Genomic DNA, 18,661 nt, shown 5'->3' on the forward strand with positions numbered 1-18,661 from the left:
AAGTAGAACTGGCACGGTCAACATTCCAGACAGTGACGAAAAAAACTGTGGCAGTTTCTTTACCACAGATGTGGCGTGACAGCTTCAAAATTATGTTTAGAGTCATGTGAGTTTTAAGAAAAAAAATCAGCAGTATCTGTTTTGCAATATCATATAAGGCGTGTGCTTTTGCAGTGGGAGGAAACAAGAAGTGATATAACACGGATATGATTATGAAAACTGAAACAGAAGAGGCCTAATGATGCTAATGTAAACAATTATAATAATGTAAGTAAAAGTATTTGCTACAAGTTTTCATTAAATACTCTGAGACATTTGAAACAACTGATTCTTTTAATCTAACAAAACCCATTAAAAAATGTCAACTGCTATAAAAAACAACAACAACCTATTAATACAATATATTCACAAGATGGTGTCTGACAAACTGCAAGTCATCAAACAAAGATAATTTCAGGGTCTACAAACATCAGCAGTGCTGCAGTTTGACAACAAACTGCCCAGTCAGCGTAAAAAACAACTATTTGAGCCGCATCATTTTGTGAACAGCAATACTGTAGATGAACATGTTAGACCTCTTCATTATCACCAGCTTCACTCTGTCCATCTGTGTCCGCAGTGAGGGGCTGTGCAGACGTAGTACAGTCTCATAGCATCCTGTCAGGAGAAACAGAACATCATCTCAAAATATTAGCTCTTCTATTCAATTCTTAAAATCCAAACAAAAAAATATGTGGATAACAGGACAAGGCGTTTTCCTCACTGACCACAAAAAAAACTAGTAAACATATTCCTGGACAAACATTAAAGACAACAGGTCACGCATTATGTGTTTTATTAACAATGATCAATACCTCAGCCTTCATACTGTGAGACTGGAAGAACACTGCCTCCTTGTGACCGCATCTGGGAAGAGACATGGTCAGGCACAATGTTAGTCGCTCAGTGTTACGTCTCATTTCACAATCAATCAAAGTCCAAAAGGATGGTAGTGTGCCTCAAGGACACATATGCTGGTGCACTTGCAGGAAAACCAAAACTGGAAAATCTCACAATGTTCCAGCCCACCTTGCCCATATAAATCTTTGGACAGCCAGAAACTAGTTGTCTACTACCTGCCCAGTTCAAGATGGAAAAGTGGTGAAGTAAATGTGCAGCTGGTGAAGAGAGTCAATCATCCAGCAAGGTAAAGATACAGTATTATTCTCAGAAAAAGGCAGATTAAAAAGGGCTAAATTCCCAGTAGCTATTTGGCCTAAATTTGTCAGGTGGTGAGAATGAGGACTTCAATGAGACACCAAGTTGGCTCTGTTTCTGATATGAGGGTAACTTGATTTGTCAGTACATCAGACATAAAGAATGATAGAAAAGCTTGTCGCAGTGAATTAGGTATCAATTTAAAGTCACTCAATGCAGATTGTAAGTCTGCCAAAGATGTTTTTCTCTGCTGAAATTCAACTATACTGAATGTTGCACCAAACTAACAACACAATAATTATTACCCTTAAAAACACAGATAAACAATTAGGAAACTCCAGAGAGAACGAGTGAGGTTGACTTATTATGGTAAAACTTACTTGGGACAGGGGTGGTCCTCTGTCCTCGGGAGTGTTGGATCCTGAGATACATCAGCGATGATTTGTGTCAACTCACTGGAAAAAAACAACAAAACAGAAGCAAGTTACTAGATGACTTTCCAACAATTAGCCCTCAGTGACTGACATTACACATGTAAAATGTGCAATGTAATGTTGTGTATTGTGGGCATTACAGAGGTGCCCTGTTACAAATGTTTAGCACAATTAAAATCAATGTGATTCTCTTTTACTGACTTTCGTATTATCCCATTAAATGCTGTACCTGAAAGTGTCTGGATAATGCATTTAACTTGATTTGTCAGTGACCAGAAAACAACCAGAATGAAAAGTGTTTAGCCTGTTTCTGAAAGACAGACAGGGCCCTGACTCCTGTGTACACTTAACACTACAGCTGGAGGTCAGCGACAAGATTTTCAGGGGGTGTCAAGTCTTTAAAGCAGGGATGAAACTGCATTGAGAACAGCAGTGTGACATATTGGTAAATTTCAAGCAAATCAAGACGTTGGTACTTTATGTGGCACTATGGTTTCTAGCAGGCCCTGATCGACAGCAGGAGTCAACAACGTCTCCCGCTGGGAAGTTCCGTCTCCTGGGTCTGGACACCGATATCGCCAGCACCTCACGCGGGAAGGGGCTCCGCTCAACAACAGGAGCTCCTGGATGTAGCAGTAACATTGCCACGATCACAACTACAGTCCTCATAGTGGAGCGTTCAGACGCATAACTATCGGTAAGCAGGGTAAGCGGAGCTTACGGGCCCGGACCAATCAGGGGCCCGCGTGACTGGAAGATATTGATTGACAGCCGGGGCCCCCTATCGCATTTGGCCACTGACCAAGCGAGAGTGATAACGGGTCAAATTCACTTCCTCGTTTCAGAGACCGTTCTCTTCACGTGTGTGACTCGAACATCTCACATTTACCAACAAAACGTACAACGAAAGACCGTGCAGAACATTTCAGACCGTCCTGCCAACCTGTAAACATTTTAACATCAATGTACGCGGTAACGTTTTTTCACTCTAAAGTCACTGAAAGCTGCTGCTGTTTACATCCTGTCTGATCTCTGCAGCGGGCGGGGCTGCTGAGTTCCTCCCGCGCGACACACACACACACACACACACACACACACACACACACACACACACACACACACACACACACGAGATGTACAGGATGACCTAAATTGAGGACAGCTACACTCTTTTTTTATTTTTATTTGATTCATTCAATAAATTATTACTTTTTGTCTTAAATCCACCAGCCATTTTCATATTATATCAACATTTGCAGCATCCTGAGCCTTTTTGGTAAAGTTCCTAGGTAATCTCAGCCCAGAGTAATTAATTAATAGTAATAATTATTATTCTCCACAACAACAAGTTTCCTTTTTTTTTTTAAAGAACTATACAAAAAACTTTTGTAACTTTGCAACTTTCACTGTCTTCTGCAACTTCATTGCAACAAACATATAAGACATCGCAACTTTTATTGCAAAATCAGGCATTTTGGGCCGCGTCAATCTAAAAAAAAGGCCACGAAATCCTGGAGGGACTGCCCTTGTGTGTTTTTTCATGTGTTATGGTGTGCATTCACCAGTGTTTTTTGTTGTTGTGGTGCGCGTAGGCTACTCCTGATTTTGTCAGTCATCTCATCTCTTATATGCTGTGTCTCTATGATCCTATCCTGTCCTATTGATGGTAGCCCACTCGTGGACATTGCGCCGTCATTACGTGCTGTAGTAGGGGGGCCCGCCTGATAATCCTGCTTAGGGGCCCGGTGTTGGCTTGTTACGCCACTGGGAGCGTTGTTGTGAAAGAAGGTCGCAAAAAGTCGGGGTCCCTTAAAGAGGAATGTGGGAATAATTGGAACCAGTACTGGTGAATGTGTTTGCCACTAGGTTTTCTCCAACTCTGGATGCAGACACGCTACGTGGCTATTTATCTAAGAAGTTGGAGAATGGAACAGTGACATGTCGAAAGATCGAGTCGGCCCGCAGCAGGTATGGCTCATTTCACATCACCGCTGAATGTAACAATGTTGCTGATATGTACGATCCAAAACTCTGGCCCGACAGGACTTATGTTCGCTGCTACTATAAGGCCCGTGGCTCCAAGGTCTTTGGTAATGGGGGAGTGCATTATTATTATTATTATTATAATAATGTACATGGGCTACGTGTTGGCCACAGTGAAACGGATACATCACGCCGTGTTGTTGTGGACAAATTGATGTAGAGATGTGACATTTTGTGTGTCCAGGAGACGTTCCTGGCTAAACAAGACCTGGAAGGACTAAATTCTATACAAAGGGACTTTCATGGGGCGGGTGAATCAACAACTGATCTAAGTGCTAAAGTTGTCTGGGGGAGAATTCCAGGGGGGGTTAGCCACGATGTGGAATAAAAAATATGACCAGTTGGTTAATGTTATAAGATTGGGAGTTGACTGGGGTATTGGGCTTGAGCTGTGTTGTAATGATAAGATAATAATTTTGAATGTCCATACGCCATATGAGTGCCTACAAAATGAGGATGAGTACCTCAGTAGATTGACATTTATCATGTCTTTTATTCAGGACAATTCTTCTACCTGCATCTACGTCGTTGGTGACATGAATGCTGATGTAACTGATGCCAACTCTTTATTTGGTAATCATTTAATGCACTTTTGTTCAGACAGTGGATTGATTTGATCTAGTAAGGTACTATTGCCAAATGATAGTTATACTTATATCAGCGAGGCCTGGCACTCTACTTCCTGACTAGACCACCGTGTTTGTACAGTGGATGCCCATGACTCCATCGATATGATAAAGATTGATTATGATCTCGCTACTACGGACCATATACCCTTTCTCATGGTGTTGAACACACGCAATTTACCGGTGTTGTTGCCTGTGAATAATGGCATTGATGTAGGGAAAATAAATTGGTCAAAATTGTCTAAGAAAGACCTTAATAAATATGTCAATCATTCTGATGCTTTGCTGGGTAATATTAAAGTGATGGTTCGGAGTAATTTCACCCTAGGCTGCTTTGCACCTTGACCTCGAGCCAAACCCCCCATAAGCTTTTTTCCCTCGTTATAACGTTGGTCGAGTTAGCGTTATCAGCTGGTTAGCTTAGTGCAGGCACTAATGGATCCACGTTTGTATCTCGTAAATTACCCCACTAATAATGACTGGAATGATACCAAACTTCTACAGTAGTACAAATAGTTTCTGTACTTATAAAACGAGGCATTATAAAGTTTGTAACTTCACCAGAAGTATATTTAAATAACACTTGCCTGACGGAAACTCCTCTCGGCTGCTATCGTGCGAGATCACGCACAGAGCACAACATCTATTGCTTTTAAACTGCAGCCGGGATATATACAACTGTGTGGCATCTTGTCCTATCGCCTCACACTGCAGTAGCTGCTTCTGCTGTTCACTCGCTTCTTGATTCTTCTTTACCAGTAGTCTCTTCCGGCAATAGATGCTGGTTTTTTAATTAGAATCTTGGTTTATTGGTACTCGCATCAAACAATGAGAGTGAGATGGGGGAATCTATTCCCTTCCAAGTGACCAATGGTGTTCGCCAGAACGGAATTCTGTCTCCTTTTGTTTTTAATATGCATATGAATGATTTGTCTTTGATTTTAAATGCATGTGATACAGGTTGTAGGGTTGGTGACTCACTAATTAATCACCTTATGCACGCAAATGATTTGGTCATTTTTAGCCCATATAGTGCTGGTCTTCAACAGCTGCTGAGAATATGCACACAGTATAGTGCTGACTTTGATATAAAATACAATGCTAAAAAGAGTAAGATCATGATTATCAGAAGTAGAGAAGACAGACAGTCAACCTTTCCTGACTTCTATCTGTCTGGCACTGCACTTAGGGTGTGCAGTAAGATTACATATTTGGGCCATATTATTGCAAATGACCTGTTTGATGACAAGGATATCTATAGGCAGCGTCGGAAGCTGTATGCTCAAGCGAACATGCTGTGTCGTAAGTTTAGCATGTGCTCTGTACCTGTGAAGATCTCACTCTTTAGAGCATATTGTACACCTTTGTATACTGCCTACCTGTGGTGTCGTTATAAGGAAGGCAGCATTAGAAAACTCATAGTGGCTTATAATGACAGCATGAGGCTGCTGCTGAGAGCTCCAAGAAGCTCCAGTGCAAGCCATATGTTTGTCAGTGTCGGGGTACCTACCTGCTCTGCTGTTTTACGTATAGATTTATGTGTAGGGTATCTGAGTCAGAAAATGACTTAATCGCTGTTTTGGCTAACCCTGTACGCAGTTCTGTCAGATTTTCTTCCGGCCTGTGGAACCATTGGAGAACATGTACATGAACTGTATGTTAGACACTGAACTAGGGCTGGGCGATATGGAGAAAATCAAATATCACGATATTTTTTACCAAATACCTCGACATCGATACTGCAGCGATATTGTAGTGTTGACTATTGGTGCTTTCATAAAATATTTACACAATGAGATTTTTGATAAATAATCATCAGTAATGTGAATATAATGACTAAGTGGGTAAAGGCAAATAATAGAACAGTTACAACAGTCAGGTAAGTTCAGAAAATGACATCACTTTACTGCAATGCAGCCTTTAAAACCAGGAAAAGACAACACTTATGCCATATCACGACATTACGATATCCAAAATCTAAGACGATATCTAGTCTCATATCACGATATTGATATAATATCGATATATTGCCCAGCTCTACACTGAACATTGTGGAAGGCTTTGTATTTTTTTTTCTTCTTCTATTTATGTTTTACTCTGTGTGTTTTTTATTGCGATATGGATCCCCTGGGTCTGAAATAAAGAATTATTATTTTACTTACTCAACCTCGTGGGTGATCTTGTTGACATAGATGCAGCTGTTGTCTGCCTCTTGTTGGTAGTCACAATTCCTGCACTGTGGGTTGAGTTCAATAAAAGGTCATTCAGCAACTTATTACAGGCATACAACGGACATTTAAGGTCACTGTTTTACTATATTACAACAAGCCATCCTTCTAAACTTTTAATGTTTAGCTCTGTAAGAGTTAATACCAACTACAACCTATCACAGGACAGGACTATGTTATGTCAATATAACCATCAGCATGATTGGAGTGATCCCTGTTTTCATCACTAATGCATTGCACTCCACAGACACAGATTTGACTGACTCAAATTGGTGCATGAGCCAACTTCGATAGCTAGGAAAACTAAAAATGGGAAAATCATTTAAAAGTTACTGATTGGGGCTTTTCTACAGGACCAGATAACGTTAATATTACTTACCGCATAAAGCAGGATACGGTTCTCCTTGTCTTCTTTGGGGTATAACATGTTGTTACTGAAAAACAAGGTCAGCTTTTATAGTGGGATACCGATATTTTCAATTCGTTTTGAAAATAAGACGTTACGTTAGCTATTGATTAAGACAGCGTTAGGTTAACATGCGTTTAGCTTTAACACGTAACGTTAGCTAACGTTAGATAGCTAGCTAACGTTAGCGTAGATTAACCTCTATTCGGCCACAAACTCACCATTCTTGACAAAACCGTATCCCAACAAATCCTGGTTCGTACGTTCCAGTTTCTAAATCCATTAGAAAAACTATATGTTAAAGCAAACCTAATAAATAATAAGTGCGATTCACGTATTCTACCGCCTCTATGGCTTCCTTACGCTCGTTTGAAAACAGACCGTCTTCTTCTTCTTCTGGCTTTCCGGCAGACTAGAAGCCTTGCGGCAAATTGCTGCCTCTCACAGGACAGTTTAAGTAACATTCTAAAGTATTGTCAAATTCAGTGGAGTAGTCCTGTTGCGGCTTCCACTATCTCAAATTGATATTCAGGGGGGATTTAGTAACTGTTCTGAATTCCCATGTGACAGCGCTGTGAACAACTGTTCTCTTTCATTTTTGTATTGAAGACAGTCCAAAAGTACATGTTGAACAGTTTGTTTCTGTTTGCAGGGTCCACAAAGTCCATCCTCATGCTTTTTTATTTATTTATTTATTAGGGACCATGTACCAATGTACAATTGTAAACATACATGTTACCATTTGATGCATTGTACCAGAGTTAGTCACAGGCTAATTTACATCTGCAGTCCCCTGGCAGGACACAATAAAACACACACACACACACACACACACACACACACACACACACACACACACACACACACACACACACACACACACACACACACACACACAAATATACATACAAGTATGCTTGCCCATCTTTGCTAGATCCCATGCAAGTCCACAATGCCCTCAGTGATGATGAGTCTCAGCCATGTCATTATTACGGAGTGTCTTCTTTCTTTGCCCAAATAGCACTGCTATCCCCAGTTGCTTCCTATCAGAGTTTTTAATACTGAGGCCGAATCGGAACATATGACCGCTCTCCTTGGCAGCACTTCCTCCACCCACTGTAGTGCCCAAATTATAGCTATTAGCTCTGTTGTATAAACCGATACCCCCTCAGACAGTCGTTTAAGCTGTACAATTTCAAGTTGAGGAATATAAAAAGCAAAGCCAGACTTCCCAGTTTGTGGATCTTGAGATCCATCTGTGTAAATGTCTCCCAATGCTTACCCAGCCTTCGTTTAACCAACCCCAGGATATAAGCTACTTTCAAGATGTTTTATATTTTCCAATATACTGAATCTATTTCTGGGGTGGGCAGCATCCATGGAGGTATAACTGCCCAGTACACTTGCAGGGCCACACCTGCCTCTCCTAGTCCCAGTTTCTCCACCTTTTTGCTGATGTTAAACAAAAAACATGGAGCTAGGAAGAGTTCCCTCTTGCCATATGTAATTTATCAAAGACAGAATTTCCTCCAACATCAGATCACTCAAATTATGAACAAACTCATAGCTAATACCATCCTTTCCTGGAGCTGTTGGTCTCCCTTTTCTTATTGCTCTGTGCAATTCTTCTAGTGAGAAAAATACATTACAAATATCAGAATTATCTTCATTTACCTCCAGTTTAAATCTGTTCAGCTCTAATGTCTCATTTCCTTTCCTTATACCTTCCTCACCAATGTTAGCTCCACTGTGAACAGCTTTAAATTTATTTTCACACAGTTTAGCTTTATCCAAATCACTTGTAGCAAACACGCCCTCCTCCTCTAACATTGGCATTTTCTTTTTCCTAATAATTCCTGACATATGATGCACTGCCCACCATATTTCCGTTACTGACGTCTCTACCCCTAGTTTCCCACAGTATTTCCTCCAGCACTATTTTTTGCAATCTTGATCACTCTTCTTGCCTTAGCCCTGAACATTTTGCATTCTATTGCATTATTCTCTGTTGGGCACCTTCTTATTCTCTGTAAGCACATTCTTATCACTCACTATCACATGCCCGATTCCACCATGGGACACTCACTTTCGCTTTATGGTTTTTCTTTAAAGGGATGCATTCATATGCTCTACCTAATATCACTGAACATAAACTGTTGTTCCACTCATCTATTGGTCCCTCCCCATTTACACTATCAAGGCCACTATCACATCTGCTAGAGAATTTCCCCAGTCTGCCTTGTTATAATTAAAATATTCTGGTATTTTAATAATAATTAGAAATAATCAAAATAATATTAGTAATATCCTTCTGTTGTAACTGAAAAATCATTATACTGTTCTAACTGAGTTTATCTGGCCTATTGGTGTGATAGAGCGAGACTACTTTCTTTCCATTCTTGAATATAGCGCACTGTCCAGATCCATATACTGTGATGTGCACCATAGAGTGCTAGAGGCCATCCAGGGGCAGGTGAAGATGCCTGTGTCAGGACTGTAGCCTCCTCCCTCGTTGACCAGGACAGTGGAAAACTTCCGGACTCCAGGTTGTTTTGGGTAGCAATAGTCCAAAACATATTTCCAGAGCTTTTTCACAAGATTTGATTGCAAATTCTGATGCAAATATAACACATTTGTACATACAACAAAGAGACCCTTGCCTGTTGCTGCTTAGCAGAAGAGTGTTTTCAGCTGAGTACCAGGTAAACACAAGTAAGGTGGTTTTGCGGTGTTACCTGCGGATGCAACAAAGGTTATGCAAAGATTCAGATTCCTTAAATAAGCTGTGATAATAAAACATTTTTAGAGCCTGACAAACATTTGTCATAGTGTTTTCCTGGCAGTTTAGTGCATTCATAAAGTAACAGTTAACAACACAATATTTATGTTGTTGGTATGACATTGAGGAAGGAAGTGACACTGGTAGAACAAACATGTTACAACAACATCAGAATCTCACATGCAGTTCAAAGTCTGTGCAGCAGAAATGACAACAGAAGATACATATAAATACTGTCCAGTGATGAAGGTTTTCGTACAGCATTGAGTAACTGGTTAATAGTGAAGAAGACACTTTGCACTGACAGATAGGTTATCAAGCTTCTTTATCTGTCAAATTCTTTAAATTATTGTTAACTAAGTAATAACAAGAGTTGCTTGTCTGCACTATTATAGACTTCCTGTTTGCAAAGGTGGAGTTTAGTGATGGTATTCAGAATATTACATTTCAAATAGCTGGATTTTGTATGTGAGCAAATTCATAGTATTGACCATGATTTATGTTAAATATCTAAACTGGATTTTAAAATTTATTTAAATTGATTTGAATCTTCAATCTACACTGCTAAAACAAATGGCAGGATAGAATTAGTAGTTAGCAGAGATAATTAGTGAGTAAACCGAAGCCAGAGGGGAGATTAAGAGCAGCATTGAGAAACAAACTGATAATCAGTTGTAGTGCCTCTGCCTCTCTACTGTTGTCCCAGCTCCATATTAAAAACAAATGTTTCAAAATGTTCTTGTCAAGTAAGCTGGTGTTCAAAAACAGGTATTGTTGGTTTTCAGTCATAACAAGCATAAAGTTGTGAGATTACTGATTTGCATTCTGCAGTATTGTGGTGGAGGATACGTGTACACATAACACTTAAACCAACTCTTGGAGTTATAATCTACTGAAATCAGAGCTCAAACTTGGTGGAAAATACAACAAGTGATGAGTGGTGTTTGACAGATTACATATTGTGCATATATTGTATTGTATACATGATAAGAAAAAAATGGTCTTACCTTTGATCTGTGCATGCCTGAGGCAAAGGAGGCTCCCATGAATAATAATCTATACTGTTTTTTTTAAACTGTTTTAACATTGAAATTAACAAATAATGATTATATACTATACTATACTATACTCTCCAAAACTTTGAATGTTGTGCATTGTTCTGTTTTTTTGTCTATAATAAGTTATTGATAATGTGATTCTTAATGAAAGCTGCATTTGACTAAATTGATGTATTTTTACATTTAAATATGTGGGCATTTGTGGGCATATTATTTGGAAGATGCTTTCAGAATTTTCTTCACTTCTGCAGGAGCAGGACACCCTTCATGTTGTTCCTTGTCCATTATATTGTATAGCCTACTGACTTAGCCTACACAGGGGATTACACACTGCTGCTAGCAATGCTCTGTCTGTTTAGCAACAGTTGGAGCCTGTATATATATATATATCCCCTCCCCACCCCCGAGCCCTTGATCCCTGGGCTAATTCCATGAATCCCCCAAATCTAAATCCACTGATGGAGCAACGGCACACAAAGTTGGAAACACACAGAGAGAGAGAAAGAGAGAGAGAGAGAGAGAGAGAGAGAGAGAGAGAGAGAGAGAGAGAGAGAGAGAGAGAGAGAGAGAGAGAGAGAGAGAGGCATGGTGGACAAACAGACAGGATGGGGAAGATAGACTGGAGCTCATATCAAAACGTGCAAAACTTCTCCTTGTCCATATTAGGAGCAGTTATGCTCCTCCTCAGTCAATTTATCTTCCATCAATAGTGGGGCCATATGCCATCTGTGTGCCTTTTATGTTTCTTTACAGATGCACTAGCGACCCAGTGTGCCAACTCATCAGAGGGGACTGTCAAGCTTGGCTGACGTCACCCATCCCGCCTCTGTAATCGAAAGAGACGTTAATCCTGTTCTTCTCCAAAGCCTGCAGCCTGGCAGTGGGGTGGGACAGGGAGGGACATTGAGAGAGACATGAGGAAGGAAGTTGGATACGGGGGACAAGGGAACGCATGTAGGCTTTGGGCTAACAGACAGACTCAGCACAGACCTGGACAAGTGAGACAGGTTCTGTCCTAACTGACAAAGGAATCCAGGCACACATCCACCTCCTGATCCTCTGCTTAACACCTGGGACACCTAAAGGTTTGGGAACCCCCCCATCCAGGCTTCGCCCTGGAGGCCAAAAGCCTCGCTGAGGGCTCTGCGGAGGGGGAATGCTGTGAGAGCTGCTCACCTCCTCCTGCACCCCTTCTTGTGTCCCCTGTGCTCATTGTGGAGGAGCCGGGCTTCACCACTGTGAGGCTGTGCCAAGATGAAGAAGACATCTGTCTGACAGCAAGTGAGGGGTAAGAGGCTGCTAAAGTTTATGTGTGTGTGTGTGTGTGTGTGTGTGTGTGTGTGTGTATTTAATGCACAAATATAATTTATACTAGCAAGAACTATAGGTGTTTCCCAGGCTGAGTTCCCCTTCATGTACTCAACATGCCCCTAAACAGGTGTATGGTATGGTATGGTCTGGTATGAATCTTCTCTGGTGTGTGGAACTCAGTAGATTCAAGAGAAGATCAGGCAAAGTCAAACAGAAAGTTGGGATGAGTTTAAATCAGCCAACGTATGAGACTCCCCATCAATGTTTTTCACATGTTTGAATTGTAGACGTTCACTTTAGCAACTCTCACTTTATGGTTGATTAAGAAGCTGTTCTTGAGCTTTCAAGCCTAATAAATGGTGCAACAAGAGTTTTCTTTAATCCTGGGCATATTTTTAAATGATATAACAGTTCAGGCTCTGATGACGTTTAAAATAGTTAAAACAGTAAACCCTCATGGCCTGATGCACTGGGACCTCAGAATTTCTTCAGCTTATCTCATTCATTGCATAAGAACACCATTTTGCAAGATCCCTTTAAAGGAATGCCAGTTTGTGGTCCATTTATCTCACCATTTCACTCATTTGTATGAATGGACAAGAAAGTGAAGGTAGAAATACAAAACGTCCAGTAGTTTATATAATACTAAAGTAAGAAAGTGATAAGCTAATTTTATTTGTGAAAAAGAAATCCTTACAACTTCGTTTGCTAGTTTATTAGCACATTTTTCAGTTCTGCCACAGTTTCCTCTTTCTGGTCACACTAATCTTAGTGTAAACTTGGTTTGGCACTTAGAAGCATCTCAATTTAGATAAGTATTTCACTGATCATCTGGTTTGTGGTCATTACAACACAAACAGCTTAGCCTGACACAGTTGTCAGCAACTTAATATCAGAAATTTAATTGTAGGGCTACGCACATTGACAAGTGGGTCAAAAATGATAGCATCCTCCAAAAGCTGATCCTATTTAGGTAAGAACAGGGCGTCCTCGTTTTGACATTTGTGCAAATTGGCTTAGTGTTTCTTCATTTGTCCTATTATGAGAGAGATAGAGAGAGAGAGAGAGAGAGAAACTTGAAATTCTCAATTGTTGAAAGTACTTACTGTATAACTTAACCTAAAGCTTATTGTATGCTGCTCAAACTGGCTATCTCAGAGAAGACATTTACATCGGATTGTAGATGGCCTCTGTTATGGCAGACAAAATTGTGTACCTGCATGTATCCAAAATAAAGAATGAACTATAAATAGGTAGTGTACTGTACATCTAGAGTTCACGATGATAATACTAAACATGCGGATGTTTATCAGATGTAAATTCACCATGTTCATCATCTGAGTTTAGTGTGTTAGCATACCAATATTCGCTTATTAGCATTCATTTAATCTTGTGATATCATAGACTTTTCCAACCCCACGTATGTTACACATTTTGCATAATTCTCTGAAGAGCAAAATAATCTCTTCATAATATTGAGCAGCTGTGAGAATTAAAAGCAAAAACAAACTATTACTACTACTACTACTATACTAGGCCGTATACATACTTGCATGTAAGGAATCAGCTGTATATCTAGGCCTTTTTCTGTGTGATATCCTGCTGTTTGCCACCAAAATATCTCAGTACATTTCCAGGAAGAATTCACAAGCACTTTCAAAATAGTTTGATTACCTCCTTAGTATGATGTAAAATGTGACTCATGCTGCTCTTAGCAAAACCGAAAAGTACCCGACACAGGGTCTAAAAACTTGAGATTACATCTGTCTTTCAACTGAAATTTCATTAAAGAGTAAGCTTAAAGAGATTTAACAGATTTTGTCATTACACCAGGCCTCCGAAAGACAACAAACCATGATTGGTACTTATGGAGAGAGGACAGACACTGAGACACAGTGAGAAAAAGAGAGAGGGATAAAAAGAGTATTCGGACAGATCCTCAGTCCCTCTTAATCCGCCGTCGGCTTTTCTGGAGACCATAAACAGATTGACGTTGGATGTGGACACAGGCTCGTGCATGTAACTGAGGTCACAGGATCAGGGCTTGGCTAAAAGAAAACACAGGTGACTTTGGTGTTTTTCATACCAAATGGTGTGAATAGTGGCTGAGAGATGACACAGAGGACTTCAAAAGCTTTGGCTTCTAAGGTTCACTGCCCTTTATCAGAGCTGACAGAGCCAAAACATTTGGCACGTCAGGAAATTAAAATATCAGTGCCAGAGGACATAATCCATTTTGATATCAAACCCTATTTGCACTAATCTGAAGTATGTTTTATGTGTCGGGAGACTCACACACATAATTTATATAGTCAGACCAGCTTTGGCCAATGACATGTAGGACAGAAAATCTCTGACCAATCAAAATCCTGGGACCCTGGATACTGTGATACTAGTGTAATTCAGCTATGACACTGTGACACCATGTTATTTCAAAGAAAACCGGATGGAGTGATTTCATCCAGTGCCGCTGCCAGTCTATCTGTGGACCTCTGCTGTGCTGTGGGAGGCTTATAGACAAGTCGGATAGACACGTAAGAGTGAGAGTAATGAGGCCATGTAAGCATTCAGTAGGCTGAATTTCCTTTGGTAGTTTTCCATCTAGTTAGCTTTTCTGGTGTTTGTTGTATTGTTCTCTGCGTGGCAAACATCATTCATCTGACATACAAAGATATATGTATGTGCAAATACTATTTGGTGTAGAAGATGTTAGTGGTTTTGTTGGAAAGGTAAGTTTCAGACAAGGTCGATTAGACAGGCATATGATCCGTGATAGAATCAATGGAATATCCAAATCTATGGGGGAAACTATGTTTCTAAAAAAACAAAATACTTACCAAAGCAGGCTTCAGATTAAAAAAAAGAAGAGATTGCTGAAAATGGCACTTGTTCCTTTACAGTGTGTGTTTGTTTTATAGTCTCCGTTCTAGTCTCATTATAGCTTTGTTTCCTCTGCAGATACATGGAGGAGATGAGTGGAGATCCAAACTGTGAAGACATGCAAAGGAAGGACCAACGATTGCCATTCCAGGTATGGTCCATTATCATACTGTGAACAGACTTGTTTAAATAAGTGTTGCAACACAATAAATCAGATCAAAATTAACCTTAACCCTAACCAAGATCAATTTCATGTTACCTTACGTTTTATGTTATGTTTATTATATTAAAAGAGGTTTGTCAGAAAATGCTAGACAGTGGTGACACAAATGCTGATAAAAACATGGATTAAAAAACATGAGACACACAAAATCAACGGTCCAGACATTGCATAGTTCTGGGTGTGTGTGTGTGTGAGAGAGAGAGAGAGAGAGAGAGAGAGAGAGAGAGAGAGAGAGAGAGAGAAATCTGTAGGATTAGTCAACGTGAGAGCGGTCAAATCTGGACAATATACCTGATTTCAAAACTATTAAAACAATTGCAGATTTCTAGATTATATAGAACACTGACGTTTTTTGCTGTAAATTAAACAACTTACTTTCAGTATGACATTTCTGCCCCATTTTCTTGATGTGATCTTCATTTTCTCCCAGATCTTTCCTGATCCTGTTGAGGTTGTCCTGGGCCCAGAGACCACTTTGAACTGCCTGGACCACGACCATGCGAAGGAGCGTCTACCCTCCATTGTTGTGGAGCCCACAGAGCTGAGTGAGGTGGAGAGCGGAGAGCTGCGCTGGCCTCCGGAGAATATGGACATGGAGGAAGACGAGGAGGACCTGTTCCTGGAGCAGTGCATCCCCCCAGCCAATATCGCAGACTGGGGAGAAGAGGAGGAAGAAGAGAAGGAGACATTAGTTATACTGAACCAACAGCAAGGCTTGACACTCATTGGTGAGTTGGACGTGTTATCAAACTCTTTGCTTTACACTCCCTCTTATGACTAAAACATATATTTTTAAACATCCTTATGCTTTGCTTGGATGGCTTTAGTTTGGTAGAACATTTTCAAAGGCACTTGCCTTTAGAAGAAATCATGAATATAGAAAACTTCACATGTAACCAGCCCCACTAAAAATACATTTTCAATAAAAAAAACGATGAGCACAGTGGATTATCACAGAGTCAGCACTTGTATGTCACCACGCTTCTCTAATTTTGGTGTCAAATGTGTGTGTGTGTGTGTGTGTGTGTGTGTGTGTGTGTGTGTGTGTGTGTGTGTGTGTGTGTGTGTGTGTGTGTGTGTGGGAGTGAACTACTACCCAGACCAGATGCAGCTGACAAACCCATATTGCATTGCCACCACAAACCAAATAACTACTGTAGCACTGTATTACAGTATCATCACACAGAGTCAGCATTTCCAGAATGCCTTGTTTCTCTTTAAGTTTGGGTAGAAAAGTGTGTGTGTCATATTACATTATAGTATTATATTAATGTCCAATAAATATCCACTGGGAAACACCCAAGCAACAACCCTAAAAACAAACCAAAACACCTTAATAGCCATTAGTCTTATAGCCTTAGCCTTAGTCTTACTGGAGTCTTTTAGTAACCACATACGTACTCCAACTACCGCTTTCTAAATGTAAGCAACAGCCTAGAAAATTGTCATCAATAATGTTAGTAATGTTGCATAGCATGGGCGATTTTAGACCCTTTTTAGGGAGGCTCAAGCCCCCCTAAATTTCATCTCAGCCCCCCTATAAATGATAATACTATAATACTTTTTTTAATCAATTGTTGTGCTTCAAGTTAGAGTTTGCGAACTTGTCTGTTAGTGACAGAATACAAACAATTACAGGTTCAAAGGGCTTGAAACAGGTTTAATAGCCAATAGCCAATGCTATGCACCTGTAACCCAGTCAAGGAAAAGGTCAACAGAAACGTAGTGTTGGCCAATCGGAGGTGGTTGTGCCAGACTCCCGCCTTTGGCTGAATCTCTATCTAATCTGTCAGAGGGAGAGCAGGAGTGCGGTTGTGAAGTTTACTGTTGGTAGTCCCCAGAGAAGAAGTTGGTCATTTCATGGCGAAGATTAGAACTCAAATTGAAATTTAAGCAACTAAAATTGATGAATGTTAGAACATTGTGTCAAATTGTTTGTTATTACTGTTGCTTATAAAGTTACAGGTTTAGTTCCATCATAGTGATAATAGTGTCAAAAAACGTTATCTGACGTTGTTGTTCAGTAGCTAGCTCAGAGATTATCGGCTAATGAAATTACTGATTTAGCAAGGAGTGTCACATTCTTATTAGGGGCTGAGCCCCCCTAAAGGTCTGATCCTAGAATAGCCCCTGTAGCATAGCCAACAAGCACATCTAGATTTAAAGGAAAAAGTCACTATTTTGATGTATTAAATACTTGGGTTGCTTAGGAAAGAAAACCACATTCAAAGGAAGAAATTCTAAATCTGCTATTCACTAAGACTCTACGAGCTATTCTTTGTTGCCTTTATTTTGAAAAATACACTTATATTACATCTACAATAAAAGAGAAAAAACATCATGCTGACTTTTCGTTCCAGTTTACATGTTTCAGGAATACATTCGGGAATTGGGGTGACTGTGGATCTGCATGGGAGTTATTGTTAAGAATGCTAATTGTACACTATATTGTGCAATGTATATTAAATGCCAAAAGTTTGATGCTTTAATTTTTCCTACAGACCTTCAGTCAGATGCATTTAGAGATGACACCCCAACCCTTCCACCGAGCAGCGCTCCGGCCTTCAACTGACTTAACCTCAGAGAACTCTGCACCTCTGACGTCCTAGTGAGGAAGCATCCTGATATTAAGTATGTCGAAGCATAGAAACTGGGGAGTTTGTGACAGATGATGCAAACAGTGAACTGAAAGCCAATGTTGATGAAGAGGAAACACAAGTTTAAAAAAAATGTTTTAGAAGTCAAACACTGATAAAAGCTCTACATGCCAAATGTGACATTTATATTCACATTTAGATCAATGTGTACAAGAAGAGCCATATACGGACATGCATGTACGCATACAGGACAGCGACACAAATACACACATTCTCAGACGCAAAAAAAAAAAAAAACAGTCGGCTTGCTGACATTGGTGACAGAGATTTGAGCAACATGGTGTCTTTGCTGTATTTTTTAACATTTAGGGAAACTTTTGCTGACATCGTGACTTTGTGTTTCATTTCCCTTGTTTTCAAATTTGTAAGGGCTCATTGATGTCATACAGCCAAAAGAGAACATCCTGCTATGGCAACACATTTTCTTTTCTTTGTGCTTTGTTCATTTTCTATACTTAATCTCTGTCTCTGGTACAGATAACAGCCTGTATCTTATTAAACATATTTCTCATAGATCATCATTTTGACCCCACAGGTGGCTTTTGAGGACATTTAGCTGGTTTTAGCTTTTCAGTATGAACAGTATTTATTAAAGCGCTGTAAAATACGTTGGCTCTTCTCTGAAGCCACTTGCTGTTTATCTCTGTCATGAATCTGTGGAGCATTGTAAGATGTGATAAAACAACGGATTTTATTGAACACATCCAATGGTTATATTATTTATTACTAATAAAGCAGCAATACTGTATCTCAAGTTGGATGTCTCATCATGCAATGTTGTGATCTTAAAATCAGCATTTTCCACAGGGTTATACAAAT

At 39.9% G+C, this 18,661-nt stretch overlaps 2 protein-coding genes across 2 annotated transcripts; one reads left to right on the forward strand and one right to left on the reverse strand.

Annotated features, from left to right (window-relative positions):
• Positions 1-314: 314 nt before the first annotated feature.
• polr2i (RNA polymerase II subunit I) lies at positions 315-7,335 on the reverse strand. The gene is made up of 6 exons (XM_078246556.1): positions 7,156-7,335; positions 6,908-6,962; positions 6,463-6,536; positions 1,578-1,652; positions 855-906; positions 315-657 (listed from the first exon to the last, which is right to left on the reverse strand). Exons 1-6 carry the CDS (start codon positions 7,215-7,217, stop codon positions 595-597), a joined length of 381 nt encoding a protein of 126 aa, XP_078102682.1. The 5' UTR covers positions 7,218-7,335; the 3' UTR covers positions 315-594.
• Positions 7,336-11,685: 4,350 nt separating this feature from the next.
• On the forward strand, positions 11,686-18,643 carry lbhl (LBH regulator of WNT signaling pathway, like). Its single transcript, XM_078246557.1, has 4 exons — positions 11,686-12,059; positions 15,041-15,113; positions 15,616-15,913; positions 17,687-18,643. Exons 2-4 carry the CDS (start codon positions 15,045-15,047, stop codon positions 17,755-17,757), a joined length of 438 nt encoding a protein of 145 aa, XP_078102683.1. The 5' UTR covers positions 11,686-12,059; positions 15,041-15,044; the 3' UTR covers positions 17,758-18,643.
• The last annotated feature ends 18 nt before the right edge of the window (positions 18,644-18,661 follow it).

Source organism: Sander vitreus, chromosome 3 (assembly GCF_031162955.1).
Source record: "Sander vitreus isolate 19-12246 chromosome 3, sanVit1, whole genome shotgun sequence".
NCBI classification, from domain to species: domain Eukaryota; kingdom Metazoa; phylum Chordata; class Actinopteri; order Perciformes; family Percidae; genus Sander; species Sander vitreus.